The sequence below is a fragment of the Canis aureus genome, chromosome 15 (assembly GCF_053574225.1).
Source record: "Canis aureus isolate CA01 chromosome 15, VMU_Caureus_v.1.0, whole genome shotgun sequence".
Lineage (NCBI taxonomy): Eukaryota > Metazoa > Chordata > Mammalia > Carnivora > Canidae > Canis > Canis aureus.
The window spans coordinates 48115264-48134892 of NC_135625.1; the positions used below are offsets into that span (position 1 = coordinate 48115264).

At 50.0% G+C, this 19629-nt stretch overlaps 1 protein-coding gene across 4 annotated transcripts in view; it reads right to left on the reverse strand.

Moving 5' to 3' along the window:
• Positions 1-4091: 4091 nt before the first annotated feature.
• RBM33 (RNA binding motif protein 33) overlaps positions 4092-19629 on the reverse strand; it is a 137897-nt gene continuing 122359 nt past the window's right edge. For all 4 annotated transcript variants that reach the window (XM_077849541.1, XM_077849539.1, XM_077849538.1 and 1 more), the window contains 3 exons: positions 18636-18824; positions 10764-10852; positions 4092-10477 (listed from right to left, as the gene is read on the reverse strand). In XM_077849541.1, coding sequence (XP_077705667.1) covers positions 10429-10477; positions 10764-10852; positions 18636-18824 — 327 coding nt within the window. In that variant the 3' untranslated portion in view covers positions 4092-10428. The remainder of the gene's footprint in view (positions 10478-10763; positions 10853-18635; positions 18825-19629) is intronic.

Here is a 19629-nt window from a genome sequence, read left to right on the forward strand (position 1 = left end):
CTGACCCCCATCTTCGGAGGCCGGTCTAACCTGTGTGACAGGCGGGTTTGGTGACTTTCGCTGGGGTGGTAGCTGTGCAGAGGGACAGGCTGAGATCCCAGACACTTTTGGAAGATGGGGCTGGATGCATGAGAGGAGGAGGCTCAGGGCCTCGGCGTCCTTAGGAAGCAGTGGGGACAGACCGAGGACGAACACTCAAGAGCTCCGTATATGGAGTCTGAAGCACCTGCTGAACATCTAAGCAGGGGGGTGGGGGGGTCTGATCCCCCGGTCGTAGAGGGAGGAGAACGAGGGGCAGTCCGGGGGCTCCCACCTAGAGCAGACGCGCAGACAGAGACAAGGAGGACCCAGGCAGGAGGCCAGGAGGCGGATCCCAGGGCAGCCCCATGGGGGAGGAGGCGCCATCCTGGAGGCCGCAGAAGGAACGGGAGGAGCGCGGCCACTCTACCGAAGCCGTTAGAATGCTTGGCAAAGATGTTTCGAGGCAACATTGGGTTGAAAAGCCAGGCCAGTGTGGATCAAAGAGGGAATTTTAGGGAGAAGATGCAGACAGCAAGAAACGACAGCCAGCTTTCTCAGTGGATTTGCAAATGGAGATGAATTCCGTTGGAGGTGGAAGCAAAGTGAAGGGGGTCTGCCCCCAGGAGGGCCAGCGGGCGCGAATCCTGCAGGCGCCACGGGAGACCGGGCAGGGGCGAGGCCTTCAACAGGTGGCAGGGTGGGGTGCAGTGCAGGTGGGGACGCTGGAGGCCCGCACTCCACGGCGGGCGCCGTTCTGTCCCAGGGGACGACGTGGGAAACTGGCGGCGGCTGAGGAGAGCAGGAGGAGACGCTGCAGGCGGCGGGGAGTGAGCACAAGCACAGAGGAAGCTCGGCCCCAAGAGTGACAGGGAATTGGGATGGAGGATTCCAGCAGCCCCGGGGACTCGGGCTGGGATGTGCAGCCTGAATGCCAGGGAATGCGTGTCAGCTGTCAGCGCCCTCAGGGCGCGGTGCTGCCCCGGGGAGAGCTGGGCTCCTAGGAGGTGAGGCTCCGAGATGCCCAGGCCATGGGACGCTGCTGGCCACGGCAGGTTGGCAGGGTGGCGGAGAGCGGCACCGGGCAGCTAGGGAGGAGACCCCGGAAATGACCAAAGTCGGCAGAGGGCAAAAAGGGTGGAGGTCACTGGATGGGGAGGCATGACCCTCCACAGGCAGCGGCCTGGCGGGTAGTGGGCGCTCCTGTCTCACCTTGGGTTTCTGCAAGGATGTGGGGTCCCGGGCCAGGCGCCCAGAAGAAATAGGGGGGCCCCTGGGTCACCCCAGACCCCGAGGCGCTGGGGTGGCAAAGAAGTGCAGCCGCATTCCCAGATCTGCACAGGTGGCAACCCCCTTGGGGGTGTGGCCGGAGGCACCGGGGCAGCTCCCGGGGAGGATCCAGTGCAGGGGTGTGGTGGGGGGCTGCAGCCCAGGTGGACTCTGCAGACTGCAGTCAGGGCACGGCACCACTGGACACAGCAGGTGGAGAGCACAGGCCCCGGGGCGCGTGGCGACAAGAGTCTCGGAGCCCTCAGCACCCCGACCCATCACCCCCAGCCCCTGCCACCGCCCGAGCTCTGATGGGGGTCTTGTACCCCGCTCTCTGTGCAGGCCCTCACCCCTGCCCACTCCCGACACACTGTCCGCCCCCTAGTTTCGGGCTCCGCGAGGGCTGCCGCTGTGCTGCTCCCCAACATCATCCAGGCGCCACGTCAGGTGCAGGGACGGGCTGGGCCAGCCTCCAGCACCCAGACGCCAAGTGCCACTTCTGGGGGATTTGCGTCTCTTGGTCACAGTGGATGAGGGAGCCCCATGGTGCCGTCCAAGTGGCTCTGGCCACCGACCTTCGGGTCTGACAAGAAGGGGCAGCACCCAGCACCCTGGCTGAGGCCAGAGTGTCAGGCAAAGAGTCACCTGGAGGGGTCCCTGGCCAGGTGCGACTGGAGGACTGCTTGCCCGAATCTTAGAGCCCGGGAAGGAGCCGCATTGGCCTCTCAGTGCACGCACGCCATGCCAACACCCACGTGTACCCAGGAAACACCACTTCCAGCACAGACCTCCGGAGCCACCGGGCCAGCTCCCCTCAGGACAGCCTCCCCTCAGGATGGCCTCCCTCAGGACAGCTTCCCTCATGAAGGCCTCTCCTCAGGATGGCCTCCCCTCAGGACAACCTCCCCAGGACAGCATCTGGGAGCCACCCTCTGGCCCAAACAGTGCTCCATCCTTCCAAGGAGCCACCCTCCACCTCAGTCCTGAACTGTCTCCCTGGGGGTCACTCCCACCACTCCTCCCCTCAGACTTGCTGCAAATGATCTCCCTCAAAGTTCGGGAAGGTGCTCTGAGAAGCGGGAAGGTGCTCTGAGGAGAAGCGCAGGTCAGAGGTGGCGAGTGGACCCCATCGGGGGTGCGGCCTGTGTGGACACATCTGCACAGCAGCACCCACACTCAGAGGAGCCCGTCCACCCGGTGCCCAGAGGCACTTTCAACCCCATCCTGTGCAAAGATGCTGTCCCTCACAGTAAGGCCAGGTTTTACATAGGGAACAAGTTATCCTGGGAATGTGGATTAAAGTGGAAGGAAAATGGTTTTGGCTTTAGACACCGGCCATCTTGGGACACGTGGGTGGCTCAGCAGTTTAGTGCCTGCCTTCAGTCCAGGGCGTGACCCTGGGGTCCTGGGATCAAGTCCCACATCAGGCTCCCTGCATGGAGCCTGCTTCTGCCTGTGTCTCTGCCTTTCTCTGTCTCTCATGAATAAATAATCTTTAAAAAAAATAGACATCGGCCATCTTGGAATTCTGATTTAGGGTTAAAGACTCCGTGAAGTCAGATCTGAGAAATGAATCCAACACGTAGACCTGTTACCTGTCAGTTCCTTGTTTCCCCCCGATTAGCCTCCTCTCTTGCCTTCTCTCCTGCTCGCTCAGGACCGACCCAAGGCCTCCTGCTCGGCATCAGAGAAGAGTGATAAAGTGCGGCCTCTGGACGTCTCCAGCAGGGACACTTGTCAGCGAGGCCGTTACCGATGCCAGCAGAGGAGCCCAGGCCTCTACTGCCCATCCTCCTGCGGCCGGTCCTGCCTGCAGGGGCACCATGTACATCCTCTCCGTGTTGGCCTTTGTCATGAGATCAAAGGAGGTACCATGCAGAGGTCAAACGAAAGTGACAGCTGCTCATGAGCGAGAGCACAGGTTTTGTCTCATGAAGGGCAGGAAGACCTGAGTCCAGTGAGCCAGTGTCACCTGCCCAGCTCTAGGGGCTTTGTGGGCCGGCATAGATCACCCCTCACCATTCCGCTTGATCTTCAACAACAGGCCTCCTTCCTACAGGTATGACAAACTGGTTTCCAGAGCTGCGGACAGGTGCAGCCACCGGGTGCCTCCCGCCTCAATCCCATGCAGACACCCACGTTGGGCCCAGCACAGGGTATGTGTGCACCAACACCTAGGTCTCCTCTCAAAGGTATCCTCAAATGGGGTGGGGTGGGGTGGGGTAGGGCGGGGGGTTATTTTCAAATGACTTTTTCAGAACAGATCAGAATTTATGAGCCATCTGTAGCGACATGGCATGTACAGGTGATGCCCAACAGGGATGAGGGACGCCCAGCGGTGGGCACCATGCGACTTCCCAAACAGAAGCTGGGCATCACAGGCAGAGGTCGCACGCACGGAGATACTATGCATGACTGGTTTTGCCCATCTTCACTGTTCATCAGTAGCCTCAGAGCACTAATGTCCTCTGAAAAGTTCTAACAATTACTTGTAACATCATAAAAATGTAAAAAGAAAATAAAACTCCCCCACTTCCAACAACAGAAAACACCATCTGTTCCGGCCTCTGCAGACCACAGGATGTGGATGAAGACACTGGCGCTGACCTTCCCACGGGTCCACCCACCAGAGGCCGTTTCCCAGCCGACACCTACAGCACAGGGGAACACCTCTGGCGGGGGGGGGGGCCTGCGGATACCCCCACTCCTCGGGGGGACACCACCCCAGCCTCTGTCCACATGGCTAAGATGGGACATGGACCGCATCTGAGTGGCAAGAGAAAGGAAAAGCTACAGAACAAAAGTAAGAACTGCAAAGTCTTTTATTAACACATCTTTCGAATTACAAACAGTTCCAGACACGTCTCGGTATGGAATCACACAAATGATACACACACAATACATTTTTCCAACCATGTCACTACTGTTCTTCACACATATTCCTGATAGAGCTGTCACAGTGATTAGCACAAAGTGAAAAACGGGGTAAGGCAAGGCAACGTCATTTCCCACAATGGTAAGTGCAGTGTTTGGTAGAAAACATGGAGGAGACCAACCCAGAGGAAAGCAATAGGCAACCTCTTGGTTTGTGAACTCTCAATGCACTCCCAATAAACACAGCGTCAGGCTCCACCTCGGAGCTGCACAGACCAGCTCGGCAGCGCGTGCGCATTACGGTTAGGAAGGATCACAGCGAGAGCAGTAACAAAGGGTCAAACAGGCCGCCACTTCCAGTGGAAAACTAGGCGCGCCACAACTAACACTGAACTCATGCACAAGGGTCCTGCAAAAGTAGAGGGGTGAAAACAAGGGGGTGATTAATCACACGCCTCCCACCGGCGGTACGATGCTGGCATCTGGGGGTGCCACACGCTCCTACAAGTCAAACTGCAAAATAATAGAATTCAGATGTTATTCTCTCCAACACAGACCTGGGGGAACAAAGCAAGAGTAAACACCTGTCAAAGCAAAGGATGAGAGGCAATCGAATTTAAACACAGTGCAAAAATATTCACAACATTCTCATACCCCCTCCCAGAGAGGAATTCTAAATGCTAAGACTGGACACAGGAGCAAGAAAAGAATGTAGCACCAACAGCAAAAGAAGTCCATCACCAAAGGAGGGCCGGGAGGAGGAGGTAAGGGCATCCAGAGATGAGGAAGTCAAAGAAAAGGATTTTCCGAAAGGGAAAGGCACTCTCAGTGGTGGCTGGGGGTGGGGTGGGGTGGGGTGGGGTGGGGGCGGGGGGGGGGTTGGGCAACGGAAGTGCAAGAGAACAGGAAGGAGGGGGGCAGGTGGAGGCCAGGGCTGCAGGCCGCCCAGGACGGCAGCGCCACCAGAGGAGGGACAGAACGGTTTCAGGCTTCGCTCTTCCTGAACCTAGAAGTTAAAGTGTGGAATTAAAGACGAAGGCGGAGAGTTAAAATCCTCACAGAGGAAAAGCAAGTCTGGATCCCATCCTGTAAAAAGCAAAGATGGATTATAAATACAAAGGATCACTTGCTCTTCGGCTGAGAGTATGAGCGTGTTGCGTGTGTGCTGGTTCCAACACCTAGTTATGTATTCCAAGGCAATACTGCAAAACACTCAGTCCTTTAAAATCAGGGTCCACTATCTGTGCCCTTACGATGACAACTAATTCTAAAAGGAAATCATGCTGAAAGAATGTCAAGGTCTACTTTCTAGAGTATACTAATTACTAAATACAGAATATATCAGAATAGCACATCTGTCCACTCTCTGCAATGGACTAAAAATTTAAAACTACAGTTTCCTCATAAAAGGCCTGTATTTTTCTACATACATTTTTAAATTAGTAAAATAAAACAGAGCAAAACACCAACACGATCTTTTTACATTTTAGTTGGTTAGAAATAAAAGTGAAAAGCAACTTCTCACTATCAATACCTGCTCTACCTGCCCATCTTAATGAAAAGATTTCCTACCACAACACGGCACAGAAAAGAGTTAAGATTCATAAAAACATTCTCTAGAAAAAGCAGGTTACAAAGTGTAAAATCAATGATCCTTCCCAACCATACGCTACCAGAAGAAGGTATACCTGGGATCCAATATGAATCAGTGAGTTTTGCTTTGGTTCTAGGACACAAAACCATGGGCGCTTTAAATGACGACAATTAAATAGGTTGCAAAAAAACCTTACACAAAATCCTTAGGATTTACTAGTGAATCAAGGCCAAACGCCTTTGGAGAGTTCATATCTACGAATGTCCAAAATAACACTTCATTCACAAGTTTTAAATATAGTTGAAAAGGTTACTCGAAATGCTCATTAAACACAGTAAAATATCTAAACTTTCCCTTACGTGATCTAAACTCCTGTGGCTTCTTTCATGGGAGAGGCGAGGGGAGGGCAGACAACGTCTCCTGGTCTGGGTTCTATCACCCACCCCCTCCCACCACCATTCAGGAAATTCCCTTTTAGAATAATGTCACTTCAAAATGTGTAAAGAACCAAGGGCTACCTCTGAGAAGTCCCTTCCCAACTCCAAATAAATAAGCAAAAAAAGGGAGGGGGGGGGGAAATGACTCTACCTGACTAAAGGGAAGTAAGATTAGGTCTCCCAGTGAATATGTGAAACCACAACAAGTCCTGCAAGCAGGAAGGAGGAAAAATTAAAAATGACCCCGAGGAGGGCAGTAGGGTAGGCAGGGGGCCCAAAGCCATTTGCTGAGGGCAGCACAGGCCGCCCAGGGATGGGCTTCCTGACACCAGGCGTGTGGGCTTTCTGGGGAACTAAGCAGGACGAGGGGCTCGAGGGTGCTCCAGGCACTCGGCACCCAGGCTACTACATTAGCCCACCTGTCCACCACAGGGTCCCTGTCAGTCCAGTGGTCTACCTGCATGGTGAGCTTACCTTCAATTAAATAACAAATAAATTAATAATAATAATTAAAAAAAAATAAACAGAACAAAACAGAAACCACAAGCCAAAAGAAAAATGAAAGAAAGAAAAAAAAAAAAAGAATGGAAGTGACAGGTTCTCAAAACCAACCCTCTGAGCAAGGCCCTGCCTCCGTGCGTCTCCTCCATCTCCTCCATCGGAGCCAGTCCAGCCTCCTCCTGAGGAAGAGCTCAAGGCCCACGCAGGGAAGGTGGTTGGTTCTCCCTGATGGGGACACCCTCCCATCCCCCAGTGAGAGCTGTCTGCTTGCCCACCCTCCTGTGTCTCGCAGCTTAACTGGCTGACTCGTCTTTAAAGAGTCAGCATGTTAAAAGTTCATTATAATCCTTAAAACAATTCTTTCATTCTGAAAACTCTCCTCTCCCCCTGCCTGTGGTTCCTCACTCCCTCCACCCTAGACAGCTCTCCCCTTCCATGGGCAACAAAGTGTTCCGTTTGCAAATTAAGCAAAATGCTCTTTGAAAGAAGACCCTTGGGTGCAGGATTGAAGCTCTGCCACAATTTAAAAATGCTACAGAACCAAGCATAAACAATTGTTTATCCAGGACCATTACAAATTAAGAGAAGAACGACCCAAATGAAAAGTAGTTATTACAAGGCCCCCCAACCCTTCCACTACCCCCCTGGGGCAAGGGCACAGGCATCTTCTTAGGATGCTGCCTGTCTAGAAGGGGTGGGGGACCCTCAACATTTCTTTTGGTGGTGGTGGGGGGGGGCGGGGGGACAGGATTTCTCCTTTAGAAAAGTATCAGTAGAAGGACTTAACAAAAGTGGCCAGACCAACGGTAATGCAAGGTTATGCTCAGATAGCGGCTACGTGATCTTATATTACAGCACAAAATCAAAACAAGACAATGCAAAAAGAAAAAGTAACTTGGCTCCACATAATTACCTATTATGTTTACCTTATGCGATAGATTATTTACTGACTTTAAGCTTCTTGAATTTGGGAACAAATAATACACAGGTCAGGATAAATGTATTGACTTACTACCATCTTTATAAAAATCGAATATACACACAAACACATCAACAGTTATGGAACTGTATCCATGAAACTTTGATAAGACAACACAAAAGAACTAACAAAGAGCTAAGATTGTTGCTGAATTGAAAGCATCTCCAATAACATTTTAAATTTAAAAGGTCCATATTTACATAGTATGTTAAATGCTTCTGCATCTCATTTTAAATGCATGATAAATAAAGAACAAAGATAATGGTTGCAACAGATCTTCCAAGAGGGTTCAGCTGTCGGTGGTCTGATGTCACTGCGGAAAGTGTATCGACCTTGGAAATAACGTTACTTCCTAATTCTGCTTCTTTCCTTTTCCGCAGTCCCCTTCAAGGAAACCTAAGCCTCTGCTCCTGGGCCAGGGGAACGGGGAGCCTGACAGGGGGCCGTTCCCGACGGCAGCGGGCACACAGACCGGGAGCGGGGCCTTCTAACTGCCTGGCCCAAGGCTTTCAAGAATCACAGCAAGAGAAAGATTCCGTGTGTGCAGTTAGAGACACACACGTCCCGGACACGCGTGTCCTACTCAGACAATGACAAAAGCAGATCTTACAGTAGCCACAAGGTCTGTGTTCAACAGTGGCGCCCACGCCACGCAGGACGGCTTAGTTTATCATTACTAACTAGAAAAACAGTGTTTCTGTGCCTACTTTCCAGAGACAAGGTGCTTTTCGGGTTCAAGACCACAGCACACTCAGACTATCCCATTTTATGGCATCAATTGGTCCTCGGTGATACAGGAAGTCCATCAACTGAAAGCCTGCCCATTGCCCAGCGTGGGAAGGTTGTCTGCGGCTCTCTTACCAAGAGCTTCCAGGCTAGCAAGTATGTTACTTCAACACAGCTCTCTGGGGACTGAACCAAATCATCTATGCTTTTTCAATACATAAACACACCCATAACTACTTGGGACCACAGTGGACAAGACAGCCCATGTCAACCAGCTGAGGGCGGGTACACAGCACTACGGGAACCCCTCCACTGGAGCACCGAGGCAGGCCCACACACACCACCTTCCACAGCTCCATCAGGGGCCTTCGGGAACCTGGGAGGCCAGGCACCATAGCTAGAGTCTATTCTAGTGGACCCTACAAGTGCCCATTTGTTTCCTGGCACCAAAATCTTCTGAAAAGTAGCCACCAACAACCACCTTCATTTTCCAGGCTCACTCTTTCCACAGGATGCCATTTCAGAATCAACGCTGCAGTCAAGCCTCACCAGGCCTGGACACTCTCCCCAGCTCGGGTAACTTAAACTGAAAGAATATAAAATGTCACTGTGGAAACCAGCTGACACAGCCCCCACCAGAAGGCGGAGAGGCAGGAAGACGCCTGGCCACGGGGGCTACAGCAGGTCTACGCTCAGCTAACCAGAATCTCTTCTAATTCTACTAATAAACCTGACATGAAATCTTAGGTATAAAATACAGCTAAAAAGTCTGAGTATGCCCTAGTATCTAATACTTGCTCAAATAGTTCAGGTCCACATTAGAATAAATCCGGAACAGTGAATCTCCTTCATGAGCAGAAATACAATAAGGCACTTTTCAAACATTTGCCCAGAACGAATTTTACTAAAGAAAGGCTGCTTTATGGGGAATAAGGGTCTCGCCTAAGGGAACCTACCCAGAACTCCTCAAGTGGGTTCGTGGCGATACGGACACATTTCGGGTTGGCGTTGGGCTTCGTGGCCCCGATGAGGCAGCCATCCCTCACACACACACTCCATGAGGGTGGCCTGCTCCTAGTCTGCAGAAGGATAGCACAGCCCTGCTCAAAGGGCCTTCAAACACAAGAAGTTAATCAAAGCAATGATAGCAGGTTCCCAAAGAATGTCACAGGTCACCGAGCCAGGGACACAAATACGCCCCTCTGGGCTGCATTTAAAAGAGGAAAACCACCCCACACAGGTCTGTGAGCCTCAGGCCACCCATCCACCTCCATGGCAGATCCGCGGGGCAGCCCACAGGCAGGGGATGCCAGAAGGCCCAGAGAGGCGGGACAGGGTCTACCAAGACTGCTGCCTTCTTCGGGGAGGGTGTAAAGGGGTGGGGAGGCCCCTCTGGAACTGGGAATACACAGTCGGTGCTTTCGGAGTATTCACAAGAAGCAGAATCTGCCACACAATTGGCACCATTCCCAACCACCCTCATACCCTGCTTCCCAGGATATACAACTGTCAATCATCATCACCCACATTTGAATCTAGGTTTTTCCAAGAGCCTTTTGAGGGCTTTCTGAGAAGACAGCGCAAGGTACGCTTGGTTGGGTAAACACTTGTCTAGCCTGCACTGAAGATAAGTGCAACCATTATCAAGTATTCTTTGCTGTGAGAAACTACTTAGAATTTGTGACGTTAATGTTCCTTCCTGACTCTAAGTCACTGTGATCGATCCCACAGTACGATCACGAAGAACAATGTCTACATGCATTGTGAGCACTTCGAAAACAAAAGCAAACGAAAACTGTAGTTGTCGGTGGTGACAACAGAACGTGAAGCAGTCTAACAGCAAACCCCAGTCCGCCATGTCCCCAAGTTCAGCTCTGCTGGAATCAGCGCCGGACCATCCGGCACTCCGGACAACAGTTACGCAAGACTGAGGGCGGAGAGGCCTGCGCTCGCGGGGATTGTGCGCTGCAGCTTCCTGAAGAAATGCCACAGCGTGTGTACAGTGTCAGGTCAGCGTCTCCTGCTAGAAATCACTCAACGATCAGGGCCACGTTTATGTGGGACAAATCTATCATGTGCCTGTGGAAATGCAAAGAAACAGTCAGAACAAGCAAACTCCACATGTCCCCAGTCAACTTAAGGTAAAAACTAAGGTAAAATGATGGGTCCGGATTAACGAAAATTCTATAACCATGCAGACGGAGACCAACAGGACAACAAGGGTTGGTGACCCACATTAGGAAGGGTGCGCTGCGTGCACCCTTTATGCACTACTGTGCACAGCTGCCCTGGCAGAGAGCAAACGCCATGGAGCAGTTCTCCCACCCACTCCCACATCACCCTGACCACGGAATACACTGGCTACCTGTGGAATTTCTGTTGAAACGCTAATGCATGAGCTGGTTCCTTGAACTTAGCTATGGCTTTCCGTTGCTGGGGAAGCATCTGTAAACTCTAGAAGAAGAAAACAGAAAAACATTTTAATATCATGTTTTATGTGTTGAGAAGAAAAGAAAAAAAGAAAAGAAAAGAAAAAGAAAAAGAAAAAGAAAATAAAGAAAGGAAAGAGAAAACACCCAATGTATTTATACATTAGCTTTAACACAAAGTTCAAGTCCAGGATGACATTTGGATCATTAAAGAAAACTGTACCTCCCTAGCAATTTTTATCTTATCCAGAGTATCTATCCCAAAACAGTCATTCCCATGAGTAGCATGTATATCCTTCCAGCCTGGTGTTAAGACCTTCCATCACCTGGCCACGTGAGCCACTCCGTCTTCTCCCTCAACCCACCTTGTGAGTCTTGGTGGCAGACAGTTGTGGAGAGTCACTTCCTGTCTGCATGCCATTTTGCCAGGGGATCCTCTGTGTGGCCCTCACTAATAAGCTTTTTAAAGAGCAATACTCATCACACAGGAGGAAACTGCCATTTAGCAAGGGGACCCAACAATTACCACTAGGGTAAACTGAGGCTTTTACATATCTAGCTGGTCACATTTTGCACTTAGAAGTGGATCACTGAGTGACATCGCAAATTAAGTCTTCAGGAGCAAGAGCAACCATCACAGGCAGCTACTCTGCAGTGAAAACCAAGTTATTCTGTGAAGAAGACATGGAAAGAAATGATCCATCGGGTGACAAGAATCTTATTGTCTGAAAAGCAAGCACTGTCAAGAGGTAACTTGTACCTAGTCCTCACACTGGCCCTGAGGAGGACGCACACACGGCTCTGAGTTTTCTCTGAGGCCTTGGGGTCTAGGATCCCAGGATCTGTGAAGGACAGGTCAAAGGAAGAGACCTTGTGATCCATCAGCCAATCCCACTCTCAAGCGCCTAATGCTTCCCAAGCATCCTGATGATGCAGGCAGCTTAGCATGTGTATCTGGGGCACTGAGCAGGTTCCAGCCTCTGCAAAGGGCAGGGCATGCGGCAGCTGAAACGGAACACTGGCTCCCTGCAGGACACACTGCCTCGATGCCTCAGGATAGCACACAACTCGATGCCTCAGGGTCTGAGCTTCTGTCTGCCAGAAAAAATAACTGATGCTAACATATGACCCTTCGAAGCATTGACCTATGTGGGTATTTAGTTTTAAAACATTTGTCAAAGATCTACAATGGAAACACACAGCTAAAAATACCACGTACTCTTCATTTCAGTAACCACAGAACGTCTAACCAGTGAACACCACTGGGAGAGCTCTAAGTAAGCACCCACCTCCCCAAAGTCACCTTTCAGTGCTTCACAAAGAAATAAACTGTTTCAAGTCTCCCCATTACATAGGTGTGTACACAGACCACTTGTAGTCGTCACCAGAGCCCCACCCGAGGACTCCTCCCTGACCTGACTAGGTGCACGGGCAGCCCTCGGGGAGCACAGAGCTGTGTCTGCCCGCCTGGTGTGCTGAAGTGAGCTTAGCAGAATTCTAAATCTTTCTTCTTCTGTGGATATAAAAACTGGAAGCAGAAGAATTTACTGATGATGATTAAAGTTACTGTTAACAGCACAAGAAAAGCGCCATAACGTGGTCTTTAATGACTGTCATCGACTTCTCCCTGGGTGCACCCTCAGCATGCGGCTTCCCCAGCCTCGGAGACACACCCAAAGTATGGGGCAGAGGCCTGCTTTCTCTTCCAAGCCGCCAGTCTCATCTGGCTGCTCACTCCCAGGATGGATGAGTTCTGGCTATTGCCACTCTGAAGCTCTGACACCAGGTGACCCCAGCACCTGCACACAGCCCACAGCTAGGCCCTTCCTCCTGGTCCTGTGTGTGCCTCTGGACCAACCACAGGGCTCGAGGGGCAAGAGTGGCGCCCCCACAGTGACACACCTCATGAGGGAGTCAGGAGAACTTACCTAAATTTACCTCGTCTAAAAATAAAAGAACTTTATTTGGAATTGACAGGAAAAACTAATTTATGATATCACAAGTAATTATTCACTCTACAATTCACAGAATCTGGACTCTGAAAATACCATGCTTTTTTTTCTGAGGAAAGAATATGTTTCTACATTTCTAGAGTGATTTCCTTGGGGTGACTTCACAATGTGAAATGAAGGCATGAAGCTTCATTTTTACCATTTACCACATAAAATGGTAAAATGCCTGATGCAAGAGCATGTATTTGTACCTAAGGAGTTTAAACCTCAGTCTGACTGAGGAGATGCCAGTCAGGACATGGCCAGCTGAAATTCCTAAGGACCGGCCTGGTTCTCAAGGAGTCAGCATAGGTAATGAGGACACAGCCTTAAATGTGCTTATCTGTTCCCCTCTATCTACATTTTTGTACCTTCTTTTAAATAACAAGTATTTTCTAGATACAAGACTGAGTGTCAGGAAGTGTCTGACCTACCAAAATAAGAGCTACTAGTAATTTCTGTATTGGGAGCAGGGAAGTAGACACTTCACCGAAAGCCAAAAGCCTTATTTCTGTTCACAGGCTTCCACTTTGAGGTTATATACATCTACGGATCAGTACCATACATCCATACAGTTAAACACCAATTCACCCAGAGGAAAGCCAAATTCACGTTTCTCCAGGCCCCTCCCACAGGTGCCATGCTGGCACACAGGCGGAAAGCGAACACCAACTTTCATCCTGACGCCTCATTTTCAGAGGTAAGACGCCTTTGCTTCACTTCCCGAAAACAGGTAACTGCCCTTCTTTATGTAGCAAAATGCAAGATGAAACCCCTTGGTTGGCAGCTGCCTGCTCGGACACCCTGCTACCCTACCGGGGGCCAGCTGTCCGGCCCTGATGGGCTCTGACAGCCCACAGCTGGATCCCAGGGAAGGTCCGTGTTGCTCTGAGCCCCAGGCACCTTCCCTTGTTAGAAGTTGCTTCTCCTTCCAGAAAGAGCCTGTGTGCCTGTGCACACGCTCAGAGAAACGAAAATATTACGGAGACGCTAACAGGGTTCTGAGGCCCTGAAAATCTGTTTAAACTTCTTCCCCTTCCGGGGTACCTGGCTGGCTTCATCAGTGAAGCGTCTGCCTTGGCTCAGGTCATGATCTCAGGGTCCTGGGATCCAGCCCCACATCAGGCTCCCTGCTCAGCGGGGAGCCTGCTTCTACCCCCTCTCCCTCTGCCCCTCCTCCGGATCATGCTCTCTTTCACATATATAAATACAATCTTAAAAGTAAGCAAGTAAACTTACTGCATGAGAACAGTCCCACTGCAGCCCTGACCCAGACACCCGCGGGTGGGCCACTTCTGTGGCCCGTCCAACAGCCACAGAGAGTACAGAAGGCTCCCCCTTGTGGGCTGGCACCACCAACCTGATCCTCCCTGTGCCCAGCAGGCCTATGCCCCCTCATGGCACAGGGTGCCCACAGAGGCGGACAGCACATGCTCACACTGTCAGTCAGGCCCTGCTCCCGGGCCTCCCACATGCATGCGTGCCACCACCACAGGCTGCTCTGGTGCCCAGCCAGTGTCCTCCTGAATCCCAACGTGCCGCACATCCACCTGTGATTCCACCTGTGATTCCGCGTGCCCCGGGGCCTGTTGCTCGTGCTGACTCGGTGCAGGTACATTCCCATAGTCCGTGCCACTGACGCTGCTGTCCAGCTTCCCTCCTGCAGGACAAACCTGCCCTTTGGAACCCATGCAAGCTCTTCAGAGCTCCCGTGCTGTCACACTGGTCTCCTGAAAATCCCTTCTTCCTTTGGGTTACTGCCACAGTGTTTTCAGGACTTTGCCCAATATGGCTCCAAATCCCGTGGCTACGCCTTTATTCTCCTTACACCTTGTGGCGTGAGTCTGTCCTAAGTCTACACTGACTGCACCTAGAGCTTTTTCTCCCAAATGTCCTGAACTTCAAAACTGAACTGCTTTCACTCAAGATTCCAACCTTTTCTACTTCAGCGACCAACCCCCCACAGTGGGTCAGAACGAACTGCATCTTCAGAACAGGTCAAATGCCCCTACATGAGCCAACCTCACAGAACCGCTCAAAGGAGCACTGCCACACTGCAAGGACAGAGCTGCACTCCAGAACTGCAGTGTCCAGAGGCAGCAAGTAAATGTGCGGGACCTAGAAGGCTGTCCAGCACCCCCACATCCCCACCGAGAGCATACACATGGCCATGGGGTACACCTGCTGCACACCTTGTCCTGTCTTGCTTGCCACCCCTCGAGGGCTATGTGGAGGCTGCCCGTCTCTCCTATCCCCCCAGGACTGCCAGGGTGTGAAGGGACAGTCACAAAGGAGTGGTGATGAGAGTCTGAAGAAAAAGCCCAGACTCACAAAGGAGAAGTGCTCCCTCCGAGAGTTACACATCAAGAACTGGCAACATCAGGACTTGCCCCCAAAGCCTAGTCTCAGAGCCTGACCCCAGTGGTGACTCTGGCTGCACGGTGAGGGGTCACTTCTACTCTTGCCCAGCTCAGGTGCTGCTCCCATGACTGCTACTGGGAGAAGTGAATAGAGAGCGGCAGAGAAGATGTGCGCAGCACGACTGTTGTCAACACAGCTGACAGTGATAACGACGGGGAACTGGTTACAGATTCTCATTAAATGATTTCAAACGTTCTGCTTTTGTGAGCAAACTACTTTTTTGTTTTTACAACAGGACATTTATAGGATAACAAATTTTTCTTCTTGGCACAATTTTAGGCACAACCTAGCAAACAGGGAAATAAAGACAAGCAAAAAAGCCACAGGTGTTTTAAGTAGCTTACTTCCTGACCTGAAGAGTCCCCTTGGCTTCCGTGTTTCAGGACAGAGCAAGAGGTCAGGTCACTCCTGCGGGAAGCTGTGCAAATCACTAGAGAGCAGCTGGGTGTGTGCTCAGCTGCCCATAGTGCTCATGGGCCCCCCTGTGGTCCCCTGCCCTCCCTATGAGCAAGATGCAGGTGCCTCCCAGAGTCTGGGGATACAAAGCAGAGCCTTTTCTGAGATGTGGACTCGTGCAACATAGCTACAAGTGAGCACCACGTGGCTCTCACTGGGCCATCTTCCCTGAAACTCTGAAACACACCCCTTACTTCTCGTGCCACTGCCACCTTCTGGTTGCAACATTTCTACAAAATCTTGCCATTTTTTCTTATTCTGTAAACAATGAGCCAATACAGAATTTTAAAAAGGACTTTGTAGAGAGGCTTCTGAGTACTGTGTACAGGGATTTGGCACTAGTCTGAGAGAAACGTGCTCATCGAGGCCTGCCGCCACACTGGGAAAGCCTCTCGTATGCCGCAGTTTAAGAAGCAGAGCTTGCATGTTGTCACTGTCATTTCCTCTCATTTAAAGCCCCCAAAGGGGGATCCCTGGGTGGCTCAGTGGTTTGGCGCCTGCCTTTGGCCCAGGGCGCGGTCCTGGAGTCCCAGGATCGAGTCCCGCGTCAGGCTCCTGGCATGGAGCCTGCTTCTCCCTCTGCCTGTGTCTCTGCCTCTCTCTATCGTGAATAAATAAATAGAATCTTAAAAAAAAAAAAAAAAAGATTTAAAGCCCCCAAAGAACAGGAGCCTTCCTGCTCTAGACACCACCACTTGCTGTGACACCAAGTGTACACGAGGTGGTGCCAGAGTCCAGGCACACAGAAGCTCAACACCAACTCTTCCTCCCGCCAGGACTGCAGAAGGCCAACCACAGAAGGCCTGGATTAGCCAGCATCATCCCTTCCAAGTGTATTTATACTTAAAGCATAAGTGACTCTTGTTATAAAGGTCTCTGTAAAATGTATACTTAATATCACTCTTCAGCTCTCTAACATTGGAAGGGACTTGTTTATACTTGTTAGATTTTTTTTGTTGTTGTTGTTAAGAAACTTGACATTTTGTGAATGTGGTGCTTAAATATTTATAAACTCACCCTCAAAATCATCCTATGGGACTAGGACTGGCATGATGCACATACTCTGCTGTGTTCCCCAGGGTGGGAGAAGAGGTCCTTCTGTAAGCGCTAAATACATCATCCCAGGGGTTTCTTCAGGGGCAGATGGGCCCTCACCTTCCACCCCATTGTAAAGGTAACTGATATAATCTAGAGAATTCATTCTCCCCTTCCTAGCTTCCTCTTGCTTTCTAATTAGAACAAGGCATTAAATAATCCAATCCTGTTTCTGTCTGGCTTTTAGTTCCCTCAATCAAACTTTATTTCCAACAGAATGATCTCTAATCCTTTTCATAAACAACAACAACAACAACAACAAAAAGGGCCATTTAAGAGATCTATAAGCCCCAATGCAAAATGCAAAATTCAAGTGTTAAGATGAGTAGACTGAGGTTAGGTGACTTAGCAACAGCTCCAAGCAGCCACTGGCTCTCACTCATTGTGTTGAGAAGCAAGTAGCAGCACTATTCAGACCTGAAAACTGTATTTCAGTTGAGGACACTCCAGAGAAATATCAAGACTACATGTGAGGAAGCAAAGCCACGATCATTAGCAGGTCACATGTGGAAAGCGGCCATGCTGTCACCTCCCGGGGACACGAGACTGCCCATGAGCTCTCCCAGGGAACACCAGTCCTCAGAACTCCCACAGGAGGCTCTGGTTTATTAATCTGGATTCACTGCTACACTGTTACTGGAGCCCATTCTCCACCACCATTTGTGGGAGAGTCTCAGACCAGGATAAGCACCTGTTCATGAACCTACGATGCTCCGCAAACTGATCCCCGTTGTGATGACCTGTGCGAAGGGGCTGCCTGTGAAGGCAGTGCAAAAGCCCCAGATAACGGACAGCTGTCTCTGGCCACACCACTGCAAGAGACTATACTGAAAATGGAAGCTCAAATTCTTGGTTAACTTTCTCTTATGACACACAAATAAAAATTAACCCTAACCATATCCCTGGGAATCGAAAGGTGGAAGTCGCTATGCCTGAACAGGGAAAGTTTTGGAAGAGATTTCATCCATGCCTCACGTTCAGAGACTCAACAGTAGCAGATTTCAAACATGTTAAGAATTATTTGTATCAACTCTAGTCTGAAAATGTAACCCCATTCACTCATGTAGCAAGAGGCTATAAAACATCCTGAAAGGAAAGCATGCAGAAATCTGACAGTCACACTCCACTTCCTGACCATGCAGGATGTGTGTGACCCAGTGCTGATGGCATCTGGGATGGGAGGGGGTAGGGGGAGGCCAAATGCAGGACCACAGGACCAGAGAGACACAGGGCTCAAGGAAAACCAGGACCACCCACTTCCCTAATGGTTTACCTACAGGACTCTAGAAGATGCAGATTTCAGGGGTTTAAATGGAGAATTCTGTTTACTACAGAACTGAAGCCATATCTGCAGCCTGCTTGTCAGAGATTTTTTAAGCATTTAGAAGTAACTCATTTTAAGATTAAGAGATCAAAATATAGTATATGTTACTTCATGTCTGTAAAATCTAAACCAAGTTTCATAGCTGATAACATGTGAGCTATTTCTGGAAATTAAGGTCAAGAAGGCCAAATGCTTTACAAGTTTTAAGTTGTTACAAACAAAAGTGTATTACAGAACAAAAAATATAGATGTATAGGTGCCTATGTGAACTTTAGGATAATATGAGGATTTCAAAGGATAATTGTTCAGTTGGCAAAGTTATTTCACAAATTTCATGACTGAGCACCTAAAAATTTCCAAATAACTGAACTCTAAAGCAAGAGTTCTGATATCAGGGATGCACAGTAAATAAAATATGTGTCTTTCTTCTTAAATATGTTATTTTAACAGGAAATACCAACACAAAGGGAACTTAAATCAAGACATAACTGAGTCCTAGGAAGGGGCCCCAGGTGACCCACCTGAATGGGGCCTACTGACATGAGTAGGTTCTTCAGCTGGACATCAGTAGTGGACGAAGAAAGCCCTTCAACAGACACGACACAGGGCTGAGGCTTACACTCCACCACGCGGAGGTTCTGCTTGTTCGGCATCAGGCGCCCCCGGCCCATCGGTCCTGCCACCCCTCGTCCTCTCCCGTGCATGATGACCTGGCAACAACAGAAGTACTATGTGACTTTCCAGTTGTGGGGTTATTTCCCACAGAGAGTAAGATTATAAAAGTGATCAAACAACTCAGAATCCATTAAAATAGACCATAAGCTACAGGATCTTGTGTATTTTTCATCCACTACCACAGCAGGGTTTAACGTCTAAATGAAACCAAACCCAGCAAATCTGGATAGAGGCAAGGAAGGAAGGAGAAGTAGCTAAGTGTGGATCTATCTTGGTACTAAGCACGGTATGAGTAAGTACCTTCTGTGTAAGCACCATTTGCAGATGAAGCAGGAGGATCAGAGGGGTTGAATAACTTATTTGGGTCTGGTCCTAATAGCCCTAGAGCCCAAATCTCTCCCAGCATACTCCAGGCCACATCAGTGGGGATTGGTGCCATCACACAGCCTCCACAAGCCACAGTATTAAGTACCCAAGTCTCCTTGTGACTCTGCGTAGCTGGTACCCTGAGAACCTAAAAGGCAGGTTCCGTAGCTGGGGTCACTTCCCAGCTGCCGCACACCACAGTCCCACATGCTGCAAGTTTCTACAGAGCTTTAACAACACCAAAAAAATCCAAGCTGCAGCAATGCCCATGTGCCCACCCCCACCACAGTGATGATGTCACTGGCTTAAGGCAGGTCCCAGACCTTAGGAGTTTCTTAAGTTGCCCAAGGGTTCAAAACCATTGTTCTGGGATCCTTTAAAGAAGAGGAGATAGCAGAATCCTTCTGGTATTTTCTAATTAGAAAATTAGATACAGCACCAAGTGCCAAGTGTTTTCTCTAAAACAAAACTCCT